General features: G+C 36.2%; 1 protein-coding gene across 2 annotated transcripts in view; it reads right to left on the bottom strand.

Moving 5' to 3' along the window:
- Hil (peptidase hillarin) overlaps nucleotides 1-24,594 on the bottom strand; it is a 228,913-nt gene that overhangs the window by 67,180 nt on the left and 137,139 nt on the right. The window contains exon 1 of one of the 2 annotated variants that reach the window (XM_090407999.1): nucleotides 8,480-8,579. The exons of the other annotated variant lie outside the window; for it this stretch is intronic. Within the exon in view, the coding sequence (XP_090264125.1) occupies nucleotides 8,480-8,521 (42 nt within the window). The 5' untranslated portion in view covers nucleotides 8,522-8,579. Of the gene's footprint in view, nucleotides 1-8,479; nucleotides 8,580-24,594 lie in introns of those variants that run through there. 2 annotated transcript variants of the gene reach the window in all.

Below are 24,594 nucleotides of genomic sequence, written 5' to 3' on the forward strand. Positions count from 1 at the left end.
GCTCTAATAGCACCCATATATAAAAAGGGCAATAAAACTGAATGTGAGAATTACAGAGGTATTTCCCTACTGAGTGTTTCGGGCAAGATTTATGCCAGTATACATGAGAAACGGTTGAGAACAATTATGGACGAAAAGTTTGGTGAAGAACAAGTTGGATTCAGGTCAAATAGAGGCTGTCAGGATGAGATCTTCACTTTATGACAATTAGTTGAGAAAGCATGGGAATATAACAAAGATCTGTATTTAAGCTTTGTCGATCTGGAAAAGGCATACGACAAGGTGCCAAGAGAAAAGCCATTCAATACGCTGCAGTTATGGCGTCAATGGGGCATTATATCAAGCAATACTTTGTCTTTACTTGAGTTGTAAGTCAGCAGTTAGAATTGAAGTACAGGAAGGTGGTTTAATGTTAAATCTTGTGTCAGACAAGGATGTACATTATCCCCTCTGTTATTCATTATCTATATGGATCATATTATGAAGGAAAGTGGTATTAAACCTGATATCAGAATTGGAGATGTTAATATCAGCTCTTTGCTTTTGGCAGACGACATTATACTTCTAAATAAATCCGCTACAAGTTTGCAAGATTCCCTGACTAAATTGAATAACTGTCGTAATGGATATGGTATGAAGGTCAGCAATAAAAAGACAAAGCCAATGAAAATGGGTAGAATCGTTGAAAATGTCAAATGTGTTTTGAATGCGGAACCTGTGGAGCAAGTACAACATTTGAGCTACTTAGGCATGATTTTTAGTGAACATGGTAAATTAATATGGAAATAGACAACAGAATAAACAAAGCTGGTATGGTAGGAAGTCAATTGAATAAATTCATATGGAATAAGAGAGAAATTAGTCGGAACACTAAATTAGCTGTATACAAGACAGCGTTCAAACCAGTTTTAACTTATGGATCTGAGAGCTGGGTCAGAAGTAAAACACTTGACTAAAGACTAGAGACCGCAGATATGAGTCCTGAGAAAGATTAGGTGCATGAACAGATGGCATCAATGGCAATATCATATTAAAAACGAGGATATTAGGAAAGAACTTGACATTGTCAGCATCCAGGAATGCGTTAACAGAGCTAATCCAAGGTGGTATGGTCACTTGAACAGAATGGGCGAGGAAAGATTAGCAAAACAAGTGTTCTCTGCCAGGTTGGCAGGAAAACGACCCAGAGGAAGGCCAAGATATAGGTGGATGGTTACGCTACAAAGTGCCTTAGACGATAGAAATATAAGATCTGATAATGTTGGAGTCTTGACAGGTAACAGACTGGTTTGGAAGAAAATTGTAGATAGGAAGTTAGTAATGATATAAATTTTTCATGTAGTACTATCATATCCTGTAAACCCATTGAGGGTACATGGATTTGATGATGATGATGCTGATGAGTTGAATATCATGTTGAATTTCATGTAATAATAAGAGCAGCCAGCGACTGTCGATCTGACTTAAGAGTCCCTTACCTGACTTTATAATTTACTTCACATTGCATTAAAAAGTGAAAAGTAAATTACCCAGTTATTTATTTAAACTTTAATTTGGATTATAACTTAAAAAATACAAGTACGGTTTTTGTATTTTAAATGAAAATTCTTAACATTATTTAGTTTCGATTTCTTGGAGAAACAATCATATTCTTTACCCTAATTTGGTAGGTCATCTTATATTATTATTATTTTTTGTTCATTTACTAATTTCTGTGGATATCACAGGAAGTATTTAAATTTTAATCACCATGTGGCAGAAGCCTTAAGCTTCATGAAACTGCCATAGGTGATGTAATATTTCTGTGTTTTTTTTTTTTTTTAATAACATTTACTGTAACCGGGGAAAATGAGTGAAGGACTAGATGAGGTTTTTTTTTTTTTTTTTTTTTTTTTTGTATTGTCTAAAACTTTTTTCAACAGAAATTCAGTGGCAAAAAACGTTCATTAATTTTAAATTCAAATCTCGCATCGAGTTAATTTTTGCAATCTCGTTCGGCCGGTTCACCATCAAGGACCGAACCTTATTTCATGCATACAGCATGCTTTGTAATAACTTTATAGTGGCGATCCCATGAATGGAAGGTGGAGGAGAAGGAGGGACGTGAAAATGATTAGCATTTTAAGTTGTATTATAATAATTAGCATAAAGTATTTTAATAGTTTGCTCCAAGAAGCAAACTACCTTACTATTTACACTTACTAGTGATATTCACACGCATCTACTATTTTTATGTACCAGAAAAAATTTTGTGATAAAATCAAATCCAGTAGTTACTCGAATTGCAATAGTTACTCTCGAGAAATAGAGTATTTCAAGCAGTAGCACCTAAAGCCAGACCCTACCAAAACAGTGTCCACATCTTAACAGCAAGGAGGCAAACTGCCAACTCAACCTAATTTTCTGTGGTTTCTGTGGCAGCCCATCAAGCATGATCCTCATCCACAATACCTGGGAGTGAAACTGGATAGAAGTTTCACTTACGAAAATCATATTCGTAAAGTAATAAATAAATAAATAAATAAAAACGAGAAACAATATCATCTGAAGACTAAGTGGAACTAACTGGTGTTGCAGAGCCAAGGAACCCATCTCTGGCCAGGTACCTATCTCAGCCCTATGTTACTCTGCTGCAGAATACTGCGCAAGTGCTTACACAAACATTATTGACTCCCAACTGAAAATAATCGTGCGCAAGATTAGCTGAACTCTGAAATCCGATCCTCTGCCATGGCTACCAGTGCTTTCCAACACAGCCCCATTAAATATACGAAGAAGGCAGGCTTTACTAAGAGAACTGGAGAAAATCACAAATAACTCCATACTGCATCTCCACTCAATCCTTATAAATCTCCCTAGAACCAGGCTGAAGTCAAGGTACCCATTTTGGGACATAACCAAAGCTTTTTTTTTTCTGGTCCAGCACCTTCAACTCACGACACGTAGAACCGACAAGGTTATGAACTTGCCAAAGAAAATGGCTTTCTTGCGAAAGACCCCTGTAGTCGCCAGCCCGACTTCATCCTATCAAATCCTCTACTAACACACCTCTACGAGATGTGTTAGTAGAGGATTTGACAAAATCGTACCAACCTGGTGCGACCATAAAGGATGTAACTGAGTCTATTATAGAGCAAAAGGAAAGGGTGAAAGAAATGATTGTTGTGGCAGGTACGAATGATTTGAAAGGAGATAAAATGGAAATGATAGAAGACCTGAATGAATTGTTTGAGGTAGCAAAAGAAAAGAGTGAGAGAGTTAGAATGATTAGTCTTTTGCCACGGTATGACAGTGAAATGTTTAAAAGGAGGACCATAATTGCGAATGACTTTATGCGTGGGTTATGTATGACGAGTGGTGTGGAATTTGTGGACGTGTGGAGTGAGTTTGATGGGCGAAAGGATCTATATAAGATGGATGGCTTGCATTTGAATGGTTATGGTGTAAGAAGACTTGAGAAAGTGTTGCTGAATGTAGTGGATGTGCAAATTCAGAGAAACTAGATTCGTTAAGGGGGCGGAGTAGATATACAGTCCTTAGGGAGGCAGTTGAATGTAAGAATGAATATAATATGCTAGAGCAAATAAGGACAACAAACCAGAGTGGGATAGTTAATATAAGGCATCAAGGTAGGGTTGGGGCTAATGGGAGTCTTAAATTCATGTACACTAATACTAGGAGTATTAGGAACAAGAAGGAAGAGTTTTTGGCCCTGGTTGGCACTTCCAGACCACAGGTTATTGGTATTAGTGAGACATGGCTGACTGTAGATGATATAGCTAGTGGAATTGAATGTGATGGGTATAGTGTGTTCAGGAATGACAGAGAGAATAAAATGGGGGGAGGAGTATTGTTGATGATTGCTGATGAGCTACAGCCAAGGAAAATAGAAGTTGAATTGCAGGATAGAGAAAAGAGCACATTTGAGGCCATTTGGTGTGAGATTGTGGCTAGCAGAACTAAATATACAATTGGGTGCTGCTATAGACCAGATGATGGAAAAGATGGTGGTGACAGTATGCACAAGCAAATAGAAGAAATGAGTGGAAGGAAGGAAGGTATTATGGGAGATTTCAACTATGGTCGCATTGATTGCAGTGAGGAGAGGACACACGGGAGGAAGGAATTGGATTTTATGCGGTTATTAAGGGATAACTATCTGCGACAGCATGAAATGGAAAATACTAGGGGTCAGAGAGTGCTTGACCTAGTAATTACATCTGAGGATTTGGCTGTAACAAATATGACCACATTGCCACCAATCGGTGAGAGTGATCATAGGGTCTTGACTTGAGAGTTGGCTAAAGGTGTAGAATTTTCAATTAAGACAGGGTACATGCGGAATTATCGGGTTGGAAAGTATGACAAGCTTAGGAGTTTGATTGGCTCAGTGCCATGGCATGTACAACTGCAAGGACTAGAAGTTGATAGTGCATGGGAGGTGGTTAAGAAGTGCTTGCATGAAGCAATGGCTGACTGTATACCTAGAGTCCGAATAATAAATCAAGTAGGGGTTAAATGGATGAATAACACCATTAAGCTTGAGCTGCAAAAAAAGAAACAACTATAGAGGGAATTTAAGGAGAAAGGTTACCGGCAGGCATATGAACGGTATAAAGCGCAGGCCAGAAGGGTGACGAGTGTGGTAAGAAAAGCAACAAAGGATTACGAAAGAACATTGGCCATGTGGACTAAAGAGAATCCTAAACAGTTTTTTAGATATGTAGCAAGTAAAAGGAAAAATGTACATGGCAGAATGATTTTGAAGAATGCCGATGGTAGGGAGGTAACTGAATCAGTTGAGATAGCTGAGTTACTGAGTGAGCACTTTGCAAGAATATATCATCCAGGTGGTGACATTGCAGAAACGAATAAACCAGTAGATTATACGGGAATTGTGGTGAATGAAGTGGAGGTTAGTAGTCTATTGCATAACCTCAATGTCAATACATCTGTGGGGTTGGATGGTATACCAGCTCGTGTAGTACGAGAAGCAGCTAATGAATTGTCAGTACTCTTGACCATTTTGTTTAATTTGAGTCTCGGGTCTGGGTTAGTCCCGAGCGGGTGGAAGGAGGGGAAAATAGTTCCACTGCATAAAGGTGGTTCCAAGACCGCTGTTGTAAATTACCGACTGATTAGCATATCAGGAATCATTGTCAAGGTCTTAGAGAAATTAGTCAAGAAAAGAATACAGGATTGGATAGATTTAAATGGGATATTGTATGGGGGACAACATGGTTTTGTGAAGGGTAGATCATGCCTCAGTAACTTGCTCACGTTTTATAACACAGTGACAGCTGAACTGGATAGGGGTAATGTGTTTACAGTGATACTACTGGACCTTGCCAAGGCCTTTTACAGATTACCACATGGAACCCTAATCAGTAAACTGGAGCAGATGGGGATAGATATAGGGTTGGTAAGATGGATAGGAGGGTGGTTGAAGGAGAGATACCAGAGAGTGGTTTATTCAGGAGTGGAGTCAAAAAGACCTCTTGTGACTAGTGGAGTGCTGCAGGGCTCTGTTCTTGGACCACTGCTTTTCAATTTGTTCATTAATGATATTGGAAAGGATTTGAGAGGAAGTGTTCACTTGTTTGCTGATGATGCAAAGTTGGGTAGAGCAATTGTGAGTGCACAGGATGTCAAAATTTTACAGGATGATTTGGATAGTTTGGAGGACTGGGCTAGGAAAAATGGATGTCAGTTTAATGTGGCAAAGTGTAAGGTTATGCACTCTGGGGTGAAAAGAATAGCAGCAGTATATCGCATAGGTGGAACCGTACTCCAGGAGATTGATGAGGCCAGGGATTTGGGAGTGCTGGTGGATAGGGAGTTGAAGTTTAGGGGTCACATTGCAAAAGTAACTAAAACAGCTCACCAAATCACTTGGCTTATAAAAAGTTACTTTAACATGCAGAGAGAAGCAAGTTGTTGTTCCTCTATATCGAGCCTTGATAAGACCCCATCTGGACTTCTGTGCCCAGTTATGGCACCAGGGTTTCTTCGTGATGGGGAGGAAGTGGAGAGGGTCCAGAGACGAGTGACCAAGATGATAGCAGGTCTGTGGAATGAACCTTATGAGAATAGATTGAGGATTTGTGGGTTGCAGAAATTGGACGACAGGCGAAGGAGGGGTGATAGATTGAGACATTCAAATTACTGAAGGGTTTTTATAAGATTGATCCAGAAGATATTTTTGAAAATATGACTGGTGGTGGGAGGACTAGGGGCCATGCATGGAAGCTGGGCAAGAGCGTGGTTGACAAGGGTGTTAGAGCTAGGTTTTTTACTTGGAGAGTGGTGAATGAGTGGAATAAGCTTCCAGAGTCTGTTGTGGGTGCTACGACCGTGAATGAGTTCAAGGCAAGATATGATAGATACTGTGTGAATGTTGAATAGTTGTTCCAGACATGATGTTAGGGCCTCCCTCGATGAGTCTGTCGACCCCTTGGTGTTTCCCAGAACAACAACAACAACAATAATAATAATAATAATAATAATAATAATAATAATAATAATAATAATAATAATAATGATCAGCGACTGTCTCCTTCGCCGTTTGCACGGCGAACTGTAGGAGAGACATGAAGTGTCAAAGGAGGCTCTAGAGTGGCATTCAACATTGGACATCGAACTATAGTTGAACTCCGCCATAGGAATATATACCTATACATAGGAATACATCTGAAGTAAATGTCTGCTTAAATCCGCACACTAACAGTGAATGTTTCATAGTATTCTTACATTTTTTTTCTTTTTAAATTATTCTAATAATTGGATATATCAGATGCTACTATATTTCTAGCAAATATGTTGAATGTGTTTATTCATAATGATGTGAAGCGTGTGTTTAAAAGTGTTTTAAAAACTGACACTAGGGGAAGAAGTATTTTTGCAATTGTCTTTGGAGAAGTGAAACTTTTATTTGTGTTGTGCAGTAAATCTTCTAGTTAATGACAAATTTGAGAAGGTTAAAGAAAGGTAACGCACACTTATGGATAAGAATGGTATGTAAACATTTTTGACTATTTGCATGTAGCGTTTACGTAATTTGTCAAACGTTTATTATTAAATAATGTTATTATATGGTATACAATGAGTTAGGCTTCACGAAAACGTCGCTGTGATAGCGCCGACTTGGTAATAAAATTACTCCAGTTTTGGCGAACTTCTAAGAGGTAAAGGGTAATGGCTGTTTTGTGTAAGTGTTCCACTTTTGCAGATGGGATATCCAGAATGTGAGGTTTAAACCGAACTAAAGGCTTTGGAATACTAGCATAATTCAGGGTGTCGAGCTTGTTTTCATTAAGGAAAGAAAGAAAAAAAAAAGCACTTCCAATTCTCGATCAGGCTGCAAACTATCACGGACACTCGATTATAGACGCAGTGTTAACGTTTCTTTTATATGTATATTTACCAAACTTTTACAGTAAAGTATGTTAAATATGGTATTAAAGATAAAATGCCAAATATAATTAATTTATAGATTTCTATAGTAAAATGGCAATGTTTTAGTTTTTTTTTTTCCATTGCATCATTAAATGCCGATTTGTTTGTCAAATTAATTAATACTTAAAATAAATTTGATGCTTAATTGATTTAAAAATTTTATGTTTTTTTTCTTTTCAAATCAGTTACAAAATATTAGCCACTTAAATCATATAACGCAATGTGATTAAGTTTATTTTGACTGTCATCGGATATCGAATATGGAAAAAAGACTGTAGGGGTACTCTACCCTTGGCTTAGCCAAACATGGATAGTACAGTGTTGTGTTATTGTAGTCATATCACTTTCAGCGGTTCTTTAATTATGCATATATATCTTTTAATGCTTGCATTTCCAGTCTGGGAAGGTTGGAAACTTTTCCTTCCCTACTAAAACGACGGTAACATATTGGGAGAATAAAAATCAACTACTACTCATTTGACGATAATACAAACAGCCGTGCTGCTTTGAAATTCGAAAGCGTAGTCTGTTATAAAGTCTAGCCGAGACTTAGGCTTTACAACAGAACCAATTGAACTGCTGTAGCTGTCAAGTTATTATAATACACATACTATTTTTTGTCATTATTTCTGTATCTTGCGGTTTTTCATTGGTTATTTAAAACTTGTTGAGCTGTATGGTGAATAATCGGATTTAGTTTATTTATCTAATTGTTTTTGTTTACGATTAAGTAGAAATAGTTAAATCAACATAAGCACCACTTAATGCATTCACTGTAAGCGACAGAAATAAACTAAAATGAAGCACACTAGGCTACTAGCATATTCTTGTATTAAATTCATACTTGCCATACTAATAAAGAAAATTGTATATTGAATCGGAATACCTGCGGAGTGTAAATTTTACACAACACATAAAGAAAACGGAAATAATAATGAATTTAACTACTTTCCAGTGGGAACCGTTAATGAATAAAATCTGCCGTATCTGCTTTAATAATGTAATTGTGGGAATTAAGGCCTACCAAGAACTTTGCCGACTCTGATGGTAATGAAGAGAAGGACATGTTGTGGTAGAGGAAATTAGATCTAAAGTCACAAATATAGATATCGAACGGTAAGTAAATAAGCAAATTGCCCATCTGGTTGGCCTTTAGCGTATCCGCTGTCTAACGAACAAGCTGGGCAGTCGAATTCCCCCCTCTCCCACCGGTCATGAATATTTGTGAAAATTACTTGAACTGGTCTCTCTAAATCAAGAACAAAAACATTTTATGTAAATATTCCAAGATATATGTATGTTAGGAAACATATTATTGCGTGATCATTTGCCGCCTTCGTTGCCAAGTGGTTAGCATATCTGCTTTTCAACTAACAAGCTTGAAATCACATGGATATTTTGTGAATGTCTTTAGGTAGCAGTATAGTTGCTCGAAAAAGTTATGTGATTTCCGGAGTAGAGTTTCCAGATTATCTAATCTTCGTCCACTTACTGCACCATAATTTTATGAGTAAGATTCACTTTAAAAAAAATCTCGTCCACAGTGTCGGGTTTATTTATATACCTATTTTTTAGGTGCTTCTTTTAAAGCAATACATTCTTTAATTTTTACTTCGTCCTACATAATTATACAGAAATATCCTTTCCTTTACAAAGATTTTCATGAGGGATTCTTATATCCTCCAGTGTGTATTTTCTTAGTTGGAAAATGTTGCTTATCTACTGATTTTTCTAGAATAAAGTCCTGCAGAGAATGCCAATTCATGTGTATCATTAGTATGTCATTCAGAGTGGAGGGTGTCATTGATTACCTCAACTTTACTTTTATTATATGCATTTGACTACCCCGTTCACATGAAGTATTTTGCTGGTATGACGGCCTGAAACTGTAAGCAGCTTTTTAAGCTGCCTAAAGTTTCAGGCAGCTTAAAAAGAAATGAAAATTTCTCTCAAAACTATTTTCCAAGAAACAGTTTCAATTGTTGAAAGAGTTATGGAATAGAATTACTCATTGTTCTTTCAAAAATATCTTGTATGTTTAAATGCTTTCCCACAACTTTGAACTTATACCCATCTTTTATCAAATTTATGGAAACTGTTTCTTCATTATTTTCTGAAGCGTTTACTCAAAATCTTTCAAGGACAGATAAATATATCGAATACTGAGACAGCTTCAGCAATTTGATTTATTTTCACTAAATCTTTTTATCAAATGCATTATTTCTCCATTTATTAGTGTTTTTTTTTCCTTTTTTCCCCCAGCATTCGAATAGCTTTGAATGCATTTGCTTATACCATTGCTATATACATTTAGACTCTTGACGTTCCTTACCTAAAAATTTTCTCTCAAAGGTTATGAAGCTAATCTTATTTCTTCCAGGGCAGTAAAGATACTGTCAGCATGGTATTTTGTTAGACTAAGTATCATGTTTTCCTTTTGAAAAATCAGTGGCAGTTGGCTGAATGAAAGGTTAAAAAAATGTTAAAGAAATGAGTCTTCTTGCCAAAAAAAGTGTTTTTATTTTTTAATGAGCGTTTTGATGTTGCAGCATCATCCCCTTTTCCATTGCCTGCTCCTGCAGAGTACTTGTTAAGCGCGTAGGGTTTTCTAGATTACGACAAGATTTTTGAGGACTTTTGAAAGATCTCAGAAAACTTTCTCATAATCTAGTTTCTGTCAGTCGCCCCAGGATTATTTTTTACATACATTACATAATACAACCTTTGTTTTCGAAGTACAACTGCTTGAATTCCTTGAGCCATTTTATCTTACTTGGTTGTCTTGTACCGTTCCACAAAACTAAGAAGTAGTTTGAGTTTCCTTTCGTTTATTATTCATACTGAAGGATGTATTTAAATAAATTATCCATAAACAATAATCCAGAGGAAAAAAAAAACAAAACAAAACAGGTTAACAAAATTTACGAAAACAACGAATAGTTCAACACTAGTCGGAGCCAGACTTGTTTTCGCGATGTAATGTCGGTCACGTGATCTTTTCTCTGACTCCTCTTTGCAACATACTCTTATTTTTTAATAAGAAAAAAACTTTTCGTTTGAGGTTTTTTAAAAACATTTTTGGGTTCCAACTGTTTTACTTAAATTGGTCACCATTCGGTCCTCGCTTTATTTGCCGTCTTCGAGGAGGAAAAAAAAAAAAATCACGAGAGCATATTACACTACATTCTCAGCAGTATTAGGATACCCATTTGGAAGTGATTGACATGATCCGAATGATTGCAGACTGCATAGTGAGGACTATGCAGTCTGCAATCACTACACTATACTGGTTTAGTTATTTTCCCATATGCATTAAACTCAATGGTCTGCCATGGCCAAGTAACTTAGCTTCTTAGTAACCTTATTATGGTGTTATAGAGTGTATATCAGAATAGCCTGTTGTGTCGCTCAGCTGAATATATTCTCCTGCCAGTCTTGTAGAAATAAAAACGCAATTTCTGGAAGGAAAAAACTTTTCAACCCATATGAGACCCATTGACTGACCTCATCTTCAGTAGAAAAGTCCTTCAAAAGGATCTTTCCGTCCTAGATGGGATTCGAACAACCCAGGAGTTTTGATTAGTAGATTCCATGTCAAGAATTGCTGCTTGCTGTTGCAAATCGTTTCAGCCAGATTCATTAGTAGCTAGTTCATTGAAAATAGAAAATATGAAAGTATTACGATAGTTAAGAAACTACATGTTAAAAAATAGAGAACCGGAAATCAGCTTTTAACCCTTTGAACATTTAAAGCAGTATATATTAGTCGCCATGCTTTTATCCCCAAAACAGCATTAACGTATATACTGCATTGTGTAAAATTCGATGCAACATCATAATTCTTACATTGTTTAATTGCATCGATTTTACAGGAGTCACATCCGAAATTCAAAGAATTGTAAAATTGTATATAAGAGATGTAAACAATAATATCAGCCCATATAAAATTAGCCCAGAAGAATTTACATGATTCTGTAGATAAAAGATATATGCGTGTATATTTCAAAAGAGAATCCCTCAGAGATTAGAATTACCTACATAAGTAATACAAAATGCCCATCTGTATAGACCCAGAGGAATTGCACATGCAAAAATAAAGTAAACAGGTATCTAAAAATAGGAGTTTAGGGAAATGACCTTAGAGTTCCGAAATATATTTGATGTATCACTTGGTATAGGGTGGAATGGAAACCCATTGTAACCAAAGCGGTCCGACACTGCCGTCAAGGTCGGTCGATAGCAGAGGGGGGGGGGGTATACATCAGAAGCCTGTTACGCTATGCTGAAAAAGGGATTAAACTACACTTCAGGGAGATAAAGTCGAACTTTCTAGAAGGAAAGGAGTTAGCACGTGATAGGTACGGGGATCTCAAACCTTAGTTCAAAGTTTGCGCGGAAATATTTGGGGTCTAAGAAACTTCGCGCAAGGTCCAGAGAGGCGAAATAAAAAGGTCAGGAATGGACTAAGGCGGATCGACTTGGAGGGAATGTGACGCCAGGAGAAAAGAGGGGAGTCGATCCATGGACTATGTACGATCCCGGATGAAGTCATGGAGGGTAATCGGAGGCGAAACCTTGTAGAGCGGCCCAGGACCAAGATGACCCTACGTCCGAGTGCCTACTACGCCGAAAGATCGCGCTCCAGCCCTGTGAGTAATTCCAGAGGAGAATACGGTGTCCATGATGAGTCTGAAGCGATAGAGCAAGCCGTAACAATAGAGGGGGATCCAGAATAAGAGCCCGAAGAGAAGATACGATTAAAGTGCAATTGTGCCTATGAAAGAATTAATGTGAGTTGAATTTTTTTGTCGAAAACTTTCTCTTAATGTATGATGTGAAGGACTGTTTCGGATAGACTGAATTCATAGGATTGAAAGATGTAATAGATTGAAAACTAATTCGTATGAAAAAATTGCTTTTAGAATAATTGAAAAGATGTTAATGAAAGTTTAAGCTTACGTTGTACTACATTGAAATGGTTTAAAAGAGCTGATAAGAAAATTATAGAATTTAGAATTGTAATGGTGTGATAGGTTGATTACTAAGCGAGTGTTACATTTTTTTTGTGAAAGTTAGAATTGGAGATTTTTACTTGTCAAAGCATGATAATCCCTAGATTGTAAATGGGCTGACAGTTATTTGATATACAGAATTAACTGTTTGGTGATTAACATGCCTAAGAGTTGTCCTATGTGATATTTTAATTTTGATGCTTAGCTTTGAGAGGAAATGATAGTAACAACATTTATGTGTATACATTGTATTAATGTCTTAGTGTGAATAAATGTTTGTTTTATTTATAAGAAGTGCCGTCTGATCTTTTTAAATAAAACCCAAATAAAACCGATCCTGTGAGCGGGAAAGAAATTAAACCTTGATACAAAATTTAAGTTAGGAGTTACCCACGACTGTAATTGACTGCAATTGACTGTATAGAGGTACTTTACTGGAAGTATAAATAATTTCTTATGCCAATTAGAGATTTTTAGTGGCGCAGTCTGGAATAATCAAATAAATTTCTAGAAATCTCAAGTATAAGTATAATACTCTGAAAGTAGAGAAAAGGAATTAAGATTAACTGACTATATAGAAAGGTAACGGATAAGTATAAAGTATAATAAAGGTAACGAATGAGAATATAGAAGAAAGTCTAAAGAAAGAGATAGATATATAAAGAAATAGATAGACAGATTTAAGATAGAAATATTACAAATATGCAGTAACAACAGAAACATAACCAAAAATATTAAAAAAAAAAGAAGATAGAAACCTCAAAAATATTACAATTGAAAGAAGTCAAATGACATCCCTATGGGAAAGGTGCATCATTCCATGTAACGATCACGTGTTTGTAGCCGGTATAAATTGGAGGAATGTGAAGCTCCCAAGTCAGTGCAACCGGGTGAAATAGCTGCGAGAAACGAACTGACGGAGTTTGAAAGAGGCGTTGTGGTAGGATGCCACGTTGCAGGCCTACCTGTTTGCAAATTGTCAACAAATTGGACCATCCCAGGTCAACAGTCAGTGATACCATATTAAGATGGAAACGCAGAGAGTAAACTACAAGTGTTACCCGTAGTGGATCTACTCACCACACTTACCAAACGTGATCGTAGGGTGCTACAAAAGATAACATGTGAAAAACCACCATTCGTCGGCCGACATGTTAATGCAGAGTTCGTGCATTGACTGGAACACGAATCTGCACAAAGACATTCAGAATCGAGGCTCATAACATGGGTTTCCATGGTAGGACTCAATATGCAAGTCCCACATTACCCGAACCAACATGCAGCGTCGTCTTCAGTGGAAAGCTTCCACGTGCCACTGTATACGCAAAGAGCGCATATAGTGGAACGTGGAAGATTTGAAAACTGTGTTATGGAGCGATGAATCACGCTACACCCTCTGCCGAGCAGATGGATGGGTGTGGCGGATGCCCGGTGAAGGTCTCTTAACAGAGTGCTTAACCCCAGCTATGAAATTCGGAGGTGGTGTGATGACATGGTCCCGTTTTTCCTAGTTTGGCCTCTGCTTGTAGTGCCAGGAACATTGAACTCTGAGAGATATTTGAACATTTTGGACAATGCAATGCTTCCTACTTGGCATTTCTACGGAACTGACCATTCTCTCTTTCAGCAAGGCAATGCACCGTGTCATAAGTGCTGCAGTAATTGTGTGGTTTTGTGGACATGGACATCACCACACTTAACTGGTTTCCACAGAGTCCTGGCCTCAACTTTATCTGTGGGATGAACTGGAGTTTTGGGTGAGGTCAAGGGACGTCCACCCGACAACAGGCCAGGACCTCATCACATCGCTCCAGGAAGAATGTTCCAAAATTCCCATTGATCGCTATCGTACGCTTGTAGAAAGTATGTCCCGTAGGATTGCTGCAGTCATTGCAGCGAATGGAGGTCCTACATTTTACTGAGGCGGTCGCCATGGCTATTTTTTCCTCACGCTATCCGTTGACTTCTTTCCAAGCAGTGTTCAAATTTTAACTAGAGTAAATTTGTAAATTTACTTTTGAGGTTTTGCAAGGAGATGTTGCATTCTCTTAGCAACCTTCCCTATTTTTTTTTACATGAATTTATACTGTATACAAGTTGAGATATATATTTTTACCTTGCTCCACAAGGATTAGGAAAATAATTTTTGAGTGTATTAGAAGCCATTCCTACTAAATGTAAAATGGACACTAGTTGTTTTGGAAATAATTCTGTGCAGAGGATTATCATAGTCTTTATTTCATGATGTGTTGTAATTTCTGAAACATCTGATCAAAGACATGCATTGTGGCTATACGCCCTCAGGAAACCAAATTTCAGTTATTTACTATTCTGATATCGAAAAGGTCCACAAAGTTTACTGTTACGAATATTCCCTAATATTACTGTGATCATGGGCCGCTCTGTGGTCCTTGAGACGTCATTAATGATGACCTTTATCAATTTCCTTTTAGAAAACAAGTTTTCTCTAAAATTATCCAGACTTCTATTGAAGTATGTGCGCATGGAAATATTGTTTAAAAGAAGAGCACAAGAGAAAGAATGAATCAGTAAAATAAATGAGTGAGGGAAATAATAGATTATCCTTACTGTCCTTTTTCTGAAAAAACTGAAGAATGCCGGTGGTAGTATACAGAAACTCTTATACTATCGTAATAAGTTATAAAAGGAGTCAATGACTTATGCAGAATTAATATTTGCTTTCAGAGCAGAATCATCTAGACAGAAAAGAGACAATCTAGCATTTTGTATGGTAAGGAAGGTAGTCATTATAAGGATCTTTCAGTTTGAAGGCGTTAGATTGTCTCAAAACATTACGGCTGTGGTAGTGTTTTTTTTCCCTTCCCGAAATTCAGGTTTTCCATTCCATAGAATTGTTCTAAGAATACACAGAATTAACAGATATAGTATCTTTTCCTCACAGCTTTTAGTTGCTAGAAGGCTATAATTCCAATCAAACCTAAATGTTCAGGGCAATCATCTTTCCTTTAATGCCAGTGGTTGCCAAGAAATAACAGTCAGGCATCATGCAGAAATAGTGCCTAGCCTAAATTTTATATACCGAAATTGTGCTTAAAATTATGCTATTATAGGAGACTTAATCATTGAAGTCGTATGCTCTTTATTATTTGCGTAACTGTCTATTTAGGTTTAGTACTCATTTTCAGCAGGAGATTTTAAACCCTATAAATTACAAGTTATTTTGATTTGTAAAGCCCTGTTAAAGCCTAACGGCTCGTGCATTAGTTTTTGTGATTAATTTAATGATATAACTCAACTTGAGGTTCGAATTTGTCTCGGTTCGCATTTCATCTAACTGCAGTCATTTTCCTACTTCCCTATTTACTATCGCTTGACTATATGTGTTTTTGCAGGTGAGTGAGTAATACTGTTAAGCAAGATATTATATTGCAGTGTGTCTTGACATCCTCGTTTATTTATTTATTTCACTACTTCCCTCCATTTCTGCATCACATATACGCTCCGACCGAATATAAGACCTTTCAGACTAAAATTTGTATTGAACAGCTTGTTTGCATTTCGTTATTATGCTTAAAAAATTTTTTTTTAAAAAAATTCTGTGTGTTGATCTGTTTCAAACTGCGTGCAGGATGTGTATTGTAACAACATTTAAAGTACTATTATGGCTAATGACCACAAAACAAAGTTCCTAATTTAATTTTGAAACATTCCAGAAAATGTTATTTTAATCTGTTCTTCATTGATCGTTATTCAATGATATCCGAAGAACGCTTTTGCGATATATCCATAATTAGGTGATCGCAATTGATTTCATTTTTTGATGTTCTATTTCTTTCTTTCTTTTTTTTTTTTTTTTTTTTTGTCTCTTCGCACATAAGAGAGAAGTTAAAATAGTCGGTTTGTATATCAGTGAACGAAGATTTTTTTTGACCTTTAAACAACAATGAAGTTCTGTTTTTGCTTATTGAAAAGGAGAAATAAGTAGCAATAAATAAATCGATTCAATCCAAACAAAAGCTATAATTTTGGGATTTCAGTCACTGAACCACTTTCTTATCCTGTAATCGCATTGCCTGCAGCTTATCCACCATTCACTGATCTCTTCAATATGGAATGTGATTATCAACGAGGGTGAGCTATGGCATCTCACTTGCATGCTATTCTACAGTCTAAGTAATTATGCCTGTCTTTCGTATGCCTCTTAGGTTTTTCTGTTTGGCGGTACGGGAAAAGTTGTTGGGAAACATAACTCTTCTGTCTCCACATCAAGACTTGATAATTCAGCTTCATTTAAAAAGCCTTCTAAAGGTGTCTCATTCTAGCTGTCCTTGTAATCGCACGGAGACGTTAATGGCGGCTGCATTTAAGTTTTCTTTCGAAGTGTTTTAAGGTAAATTGCTATTTTCTGTTTTTACTTTTCAAATCACCTATAGACAATACATGAATTTGAACGTTGGATTCTGACTCAGGTTTGGTTGTTTTGATATAACGCTTTATAATTCTGCTTTATTTTCCCCCCTCTTGTTTGTATTTTGAACGAAACCTATTTCCATCTCATTCTTTTCCTCCGTTTTTTCATGGTTATGCGTTTAAGCACTCCTGTATTTAAGGATTAAATTAGGAATTAGACTGTTGCTCCTTCATTGAGCGAAACACGAACACCCTTTTTATCAAAGGACACTTAAAATATCCCGAAACAACTACCGATCGTGTGCTTTTACGTAATCCATAAGCTATTAGATCCTCTGTTCGTCTGACTAAACATATAACAGGAACCGTCCCTCGGAAAAACAAATTAAACCACAGTTTAGGCCAAACACTTATGTGGAAAATCAACCCCCCCCCTCAATTGAAGTGCACAGCAGTAAAGCTGTTCCAGTCCATTTCCTATATACACTGGTTTCCATAAATTAAGGAACAAAGAGAAAAATCGCGATAACCAGAGACAAAATCATTATGCAAAAAATGACGGTCTTGTTATCATATACAAATCAGTGGTGCTGTCAGTGGTATGTGAAAATAGCCACTTCATGAAAGCTGGCGTTTTGGAGTGGCTTTCCACTTCAAAACGTGTCTGGAGTGAGAATAATATATTTCTTGATAGCATAATTCTTGAATATGGCTACAATACATAATTTAACTGACGAATTTCAGGTGGTAAGCCACTGTAAGACTATAAGCTGGCCAAAGTTAGGCGGAGGTAGCAAGATGGTTGCATATGAGTCGTTCTCTGGTTCACAAACTATGGAGCTAATTCCAACAGTCACAGAATCCCGGAAATACAGCGAAGGAAGGCCACGTGCTACAACCGCACTGGGTGAGCGATATCTCAGATTATCTGTTTGCCGAAATAGCTCTACCCCGGAACCAGCTACTATCTGACCTCGCGTCGGCTTCAGGAACATTGCTATCTCCTACTATACACAGAAAGCTTCACGAAGATAGTTTGCATGTCCTAACACATCATAGGAGAGAACGTTTGAAATGGTCCCGCTCCACGTCATTGCAAAGACATCAAAAATCATACTGCGCCAGGACACAGGTCACAACAGTACATATGGCAACTGGTTAATAGGACAATCGCAAACATCGCAATCGCCTTTGGTGGGATTGGAACTCTTGACTGGAGAGCGGATACGATAATCACTTGGCCAACCAGGCCGGCTCAGTGAAACTGACACATGGTGGAGATAGTGTGATAGTTTGGGGGAGGCATCTCGTTAGGTGGACGTACCGATCTGTATGTGCTTCCTAGCGGAACCATGAATGCTGCAACTTACAGAAGCCGAGGTTCTAGGTCCCTATGCTCTCTACATGCGGGTGCGAGGAGACATTTGTCCTACATAAGGATGCCAATAAGGATGAGCATACGATCATGCTCATCCTTATTGGCGAAGCTCGTGGGCCTACATCTTCAAGAAGAGACTCGTATGGATTGGCTAGTCTCCTGACCCTAATCCTATTGATTATTAGCATATCTGAGAAGCTCTGGGTAGACATGTTGCTGCTCTCAATTCCCCCTTCCCCATAACATTGAAAAACTTTAGAGTTTTGCAGGAGCAATGGCTGGTATTACCAACTGAGCTCCTGAACACCATTATAAACAGTATGAAACGTTGTGAGCACTGTATTGCTGTGAAGGATGACCACATTCCTTGAGTACATTGAGGCACTTTAAATATCTCATTTTGACCTCTTGTTTTTGACCATTGTCTTCATGTACCCATTTGTTACAGAATTAAACTATTTATTTACAATTTTTGTGGGTGTTTCTTTCACATCTCATATCATACTGCTCTTCACCAAATTGCGTGAAATTCATCATACAGTATTTGTGTTATCGTGATTTTTCTCTTTGTTCCTTAATTTATGGAAACCAGTGTAGTGCACGGGATCAGAACCTGATGGTAATGTATCTGGAATCTTTTCACTCAGCTGCCGTAATCCTGCACTGCCACCCAGTTTACCAGACTAGAGTGGAGGGATCCGATGACTGGGGAGTATGTGGAAAGCACTAGCCATGTCATGTTTGGATCAGGAGAGTGGGTGCTTTCTATATGGTCGACATATTCCAGAGTATCTTTTCTCACTGCATACCCTCTTCTCTTTAAATAAATCTTCTCCAGCACAGATAATACAAAAGCAAACCAAATAAATTTAGTAGCCTTGCAATTATGAAAAAACTCTTTTAAAAACAATATTGAAAATATACAAAAAACACTTCCTCATATACTTAACATTTGTTCTAACCTCTCGTTTTATATTGAACCTGCAATAGCTACAATAATCTCTGCATACGTTGACTGTCCGAACTGCCATTCGAATGAGTTTTTCCAGTACTTCTGCATTCATGCAAGCTGGTATCCGATACTAGGGAATGCGAAATATCTAGAACACTCGAGCTTTTGATATTCTGCAAGTCTGACCACTTCATCTTTTTTTAAACTTGAGATTTGACAATATTACTACTCAGACCTAATTTTTATATTGTTGAATATTATTGAATTATTCACAACTAAGATGAGATTCAGAATAAAAATGTTTGTTTTGGGATATGAGTTGTCACTGCTGTGCATATGGCACAAGCAGGTCTGTCACTGTGGTGTTAACCAGTCGCTTTACAAACAGGCGAAGTTATCTTCTCTTATACTTCCATAACTGAAGCAAACATTATTTTGAATCTGAAGTTCAGAATCTCTCGGGTATACATTGTTAAGTTACTATTAAAAAAAATGAAACGTTCTAAATCATAAATAATTTTAAGTAACTATACCTCTTCCAAGATAATGTTAAACCTTTAATATACCCCAGAGAAGTATATAGTGCTGCCATCTGTTGTACAATAAGAGTATACAAATGAAAAATATAAGCAGCTAGCATTTCATTCTTTCTGTACAGATTTAGAAGAAAAATAAGAACTGTCAGGCTAAATTTTATATTAAAGTGTGAACACTTATTTTATATTTTATTATTGCACGGCTTTTAGTGTGTTGATTTTCTGTTTTATATTAAATGTATTGTCTGAGCATTATTTTTATTTTATTTTTATTTTTTTGCTGGCATTTTAATTGATTTGCAGTTAGTCTCATGCCATCACTTTCTTCGTCTTCCAGTTCTTCATTTCTTGTTTGTTTTATACCGTTACTATCCATGTAATGTTTCGATTTGCAACAATTATGTACTCTCTCTCTCTCTCTCTCTCTCTCTCTCTCTCTCTCTCTCTCTCTCTCTCTCTCTATATATATATATATATATATATATATATGCATACATATTCGTATATCTGTACAACCGTTTGGTAGTCTGCTATCGTCCATTCAATTTAAATATTCTATCCATTTTTGTTTATATTTACTTAGGTAATAATTTATTGGTTTTCTATTCTGATATTGTAAAACTATTTTTTTTTGTGGTTCCACAGAAAACCTAACAATAAGTAAAACAGTGATATAATAAAATATTAGAACAAGTAAATACTTTCATATATCTGGGATGTGCGTTGTCATACTGTATGTATATGAAAATTAAAAGGATGTACATTAAAATATCAAATTTTATTAAAGTGAATAGCATGACAAATACTGTAATATATTTAAGCCCATCGAGCACAAAAAACCATACTATGAAAGTTGGTTTAGACATACAAGTTTGGAAGTGTATAAACGCTGTGTGTGAGATCTTCAGACCACAGTTAATTTTTTTGTTTTTTCGAATATTCCTGTATAATGATCACAAGTGACAAGAACAAGTGGAGTTCGGTTTGCCGAAAGGTACACTTTGTCAGGAGCGTGATTTTAAGAGTCAGTAGCTAAAGTAAATGTAAAACACATCACAACGTCATAGTAAGCAATAATAAAACAATAGAACGGATGATAATTAATAAACAATGAACGCATGAAAACAGGTGTACTAGCTAGTATTATTGCATACTACAGTGGTGTTCAACCTTTTTTTTTTTACTACGCGAACTACTTTTCTATAAAAGGTTATTCGGCGATCTACTCTCTTATATAGATCACGTTCCCCCAACCTGATATCTGATTACGCACCAATAAACAACTAAAAAAATACACAACTAAAAACTTTATTTGTGTATTTAAAAATTTATTTATCACTTTTAATTATTTTAATACAACAAAAAACAAAACAAATGTATTGGAATAAAATATTTATTTCTCTATTTTGGAAAACCAAAGTTAGAAAAAAAAAACAACAGATTGATACAAACTCACAAATTACGGGAAATGCTGGTTGATTTAAAAAAAAAAAAAAAGTAGTGTGAAATTTGGCATTGTTTGGACCTCGCAATATTTTCATAGTCAAGTTGACATGAAGAAGTGTCCAATCGCAGACAATCATCCAAATGATCATTTGTAATTTGGTTTCTTAATTGATTTTTTATGACGGTCATATTTGAAAAAGCGGATTCTGACAAGTATGTCGATCCGAAACACGACAGAATTTTTCGCGCAATATCAGTTAATATTGGGAATTTTTCATGTGCATACTTCCAAATGACTTCATTGTTTATTGATTTTAAATGTAAACTGTTCTGAATGTTTATTATCTCAAGTTCTACTTCAGCTTGGTTTATATCACACAGCCCACTAATTTTATTTGAAATTTCTGTGATGTTCAAGTTTTCTTGAAATGGATTATTGGTAAAAGATACACTCATTTCAGTTTTATTAAAATCTTTAAATCTTGAATTTATTTCTTCCTCAACTAATTCTATTTCGTGAATAAATTCTTTTAAATCATAGTGAAGCATTTCTTGATTTTATTCAAAAAATTTTAATAAATATGGGAGGTGTCTAAATTCGCGGTCATTTATATTTTTCTTTAATAAAAGTAAGTATTGTTGGAAAGTTTTAATTGAACTTAACATGTCAATTAAATTTTTATCTTTATCTTGTAACTCTAAATTTAAATTGCTTAATTTCGTACAGAAATCTACTAAAAATGATAAGTGTAACAACCATCTTTTATCACTCAATTGTGAATAAATATCTCCTTTTTCATCAAGAAAAAATTTTATATCGTTAATTAATACAAGAAATATTTCTAAAAATTGACTTCTGCTGAGCCAGCGAACATTATTGTACAACAGAAGTTCCCTACCATCATCTGCCTGTAATTTAAATAACCGCCATTGCAGGGCTTTTCCTCAAACAGAATTTACAATTTTAAATGTAATATCCAAAACATCTTTTGTGTTTAATCTTTTACTACACAGTACTTGTTGGTGAATAATACAATGGTACGTTAAAAAATCTGGATATTTGTCATCGTTTTTACATAATAAAATGAAGCCTGATTTATTACCTATCATTGCAGGAGCACCATCAGTAGTAATAGACACAAGTTTTAAAAGCGGAAGTTTGTGTTGTTTCACAAATTCATCAAATGCCTAAAAAATGTCTTCTCCCTTAACCTTCCCAATAATGGTATAATTTTCAAAAATTCTTTACTTGAATAATCTTGAAATACTATGCGAATAAATACCATTAACTAAGCAATATCAGTGAAGTCGTTAGATTCATCAAATTGTAATGAAAACGCAATACACTGTTGAATATCTGACATTAACCTGGCCTGGAAACTTTTCTCCGGCAATTAAACTCTTCCTTTCGGTAATTTGAAACCTTGTCTACGGCCTAGAAGTAGTGTCTCTCTAGCGACGTCTCGAACCGAGAAGCTCCTTTCTGGAAGTGGGAACCTCCTCTCTCAAGCAAGGTTGATCCGGGCAGTCTCTCTCTCTCTGACGGCGACTCTGGACCGGGCGGCCTCCTCTCTGACAGCAATTCTGGCATTGGGACCCCTTCTGCTTGCTTCAGTCCCTTTTTATGAGGCCTCCTCTGAGACCTCGCATAAAGTTTGGCAACCCCGAAAGAATCGGTATGAGTCTTTCATCTTAAGTTTCAGGTTCGGCACTCCTTTTGTTGTCCTCCGCTTTCTTTTGATTGTAAGTTGCCGGCCATCGGAAAGTTGTTTGAACTCTTTCTGACTGACTTCGGAGATGTTTACACTTAGAGCCTGCAAGCCTTTCTCATACATACAAGTTTCAATAACAATCTTTCTGATGCCGCCATGTACAGCTTCGGCGACAAAAACATTGCCTTTGTTTTTAACACTCTAACATATTCTTATTAAAGCAGTATATATAGTTAGCTTCAAAAGAGTTATTTACAAAAACATCTAATACAAACTATACCGAGACAAACAAAGTTTATTTTTTTACAATATTCACATGGGACTTAACCTAAGTAAAAAATCGATGTGATGTGCTTTGGAATATTTAGTAATTAAGCTGCAATCGAGTTTTTACACTTTGCTTGTAATCGTATTCACTCGGCTCGCTGTTTGACTTCCACTGATCCAAATTAATTCATTTACCCGGACTTATAAGAAAATTACTGATTTGACAATTTTAACGAAAAATAAATAAATAAACAATAGCAATACACTTAAATCGAATTAAAAATAATACAAAATAATGGTAAATAAAATATTATGTTTTCAGTTTTAATTAAATTTGTAAGTAAGGAGGAATACACAAGAGATCGACCAAAAATCGCACCCGGTCGATCATCGAGATGAGTATCGAAGGTCTGTAAAGCAATTTTTAATAATTGATGCAGGATCATGTTGTGTTTCTTATTGCACTGAGTTGGAGCGCGTTGCATTTTAGTCAGTATACAGCGTTTCTGTTATTTTTTCCCTCCGAAATATTAGATGATCCTCAATGGTTGTGTGAACAGCTAAACCAGATCTATGTTTTCTTTTTAAGATCTTTAAAATGTTTAAAGATATGACATGCGGATTTCTCCGGAACGTCCCGTTTGTCCAGCATAACAAACGCTGCACGAACCGTGAATCGTGCAAGTCCTGACTTCTTGAGATGAGGGCAAAGAGATTTCGGAAGCTGTATTAATCTAGAGATCTTCTATAGTAGCGAATTCATGGAATGGATTCAGAGAATCCAAGAAATGCTGTCTGTAATATTTGTCATGATGTTTGGAAGGGTGACTGTGTCAGTGGAGGTTTGTTTATTTATACACTATCTGATCAAAAATATCCGGACACGCTTTCGTGGGTATGTACATCACAACCGTGACTCACATGATTTTACATCAGTTCATGAATTTGCGCTACTGCAACTTCCTCGATCAACTAAGTGATGCAGTTGTGAAGCAGAAATGTCTTGGAATAACAACAGTAAAATCGCTACCTGGTAGGCTGCTTAAAATCGTATTTTATGCTTTTCTAAAGGAAATCTGCAGTGAACATATCAAATCCAATATAAACGTAATCAGAAACGGGAACATAATCCCCAGAACTAATTTTTATAAATAAAGTTTGAGTAAAAAAAACGTTTCTATTCCGGAGAAACTGTATCATCATACATCTTAAACCAGAAATAATTAGCACACACGATTCTGAAACTTTTTTTTTTTAAATTTCTTTGTATTCATCTTTGAACATATTATGAACTTTGTATGCCCATGTGTAATCACTTTCAAATAATAATTATCAGTAAGCATCTAAAATCATTTAAACGATCGCCCCTCGCTTAGTTATTTGTTCTTATCATTTCGTCACGTAATTCAAGGGAAAAGGGGGGGGGAAGGCGAGATGGTTGATT

This window comes from Typopeltis vanoorti, chromosome 18, assembly GCF_054136105.1.
Source record: "Typopeltis vanoorti isolate ZY-2024b chromosome 18, IOZ_Tvanoo_1.0, whole genome shotgun sequence".
NCBI classification, from domain to species: Eukaryota; Metazoa; Arthropoda; class Arachnida; order Uropygi; family Thelyphonidae; genus Typopeltis; species Typopeltis vanoorti.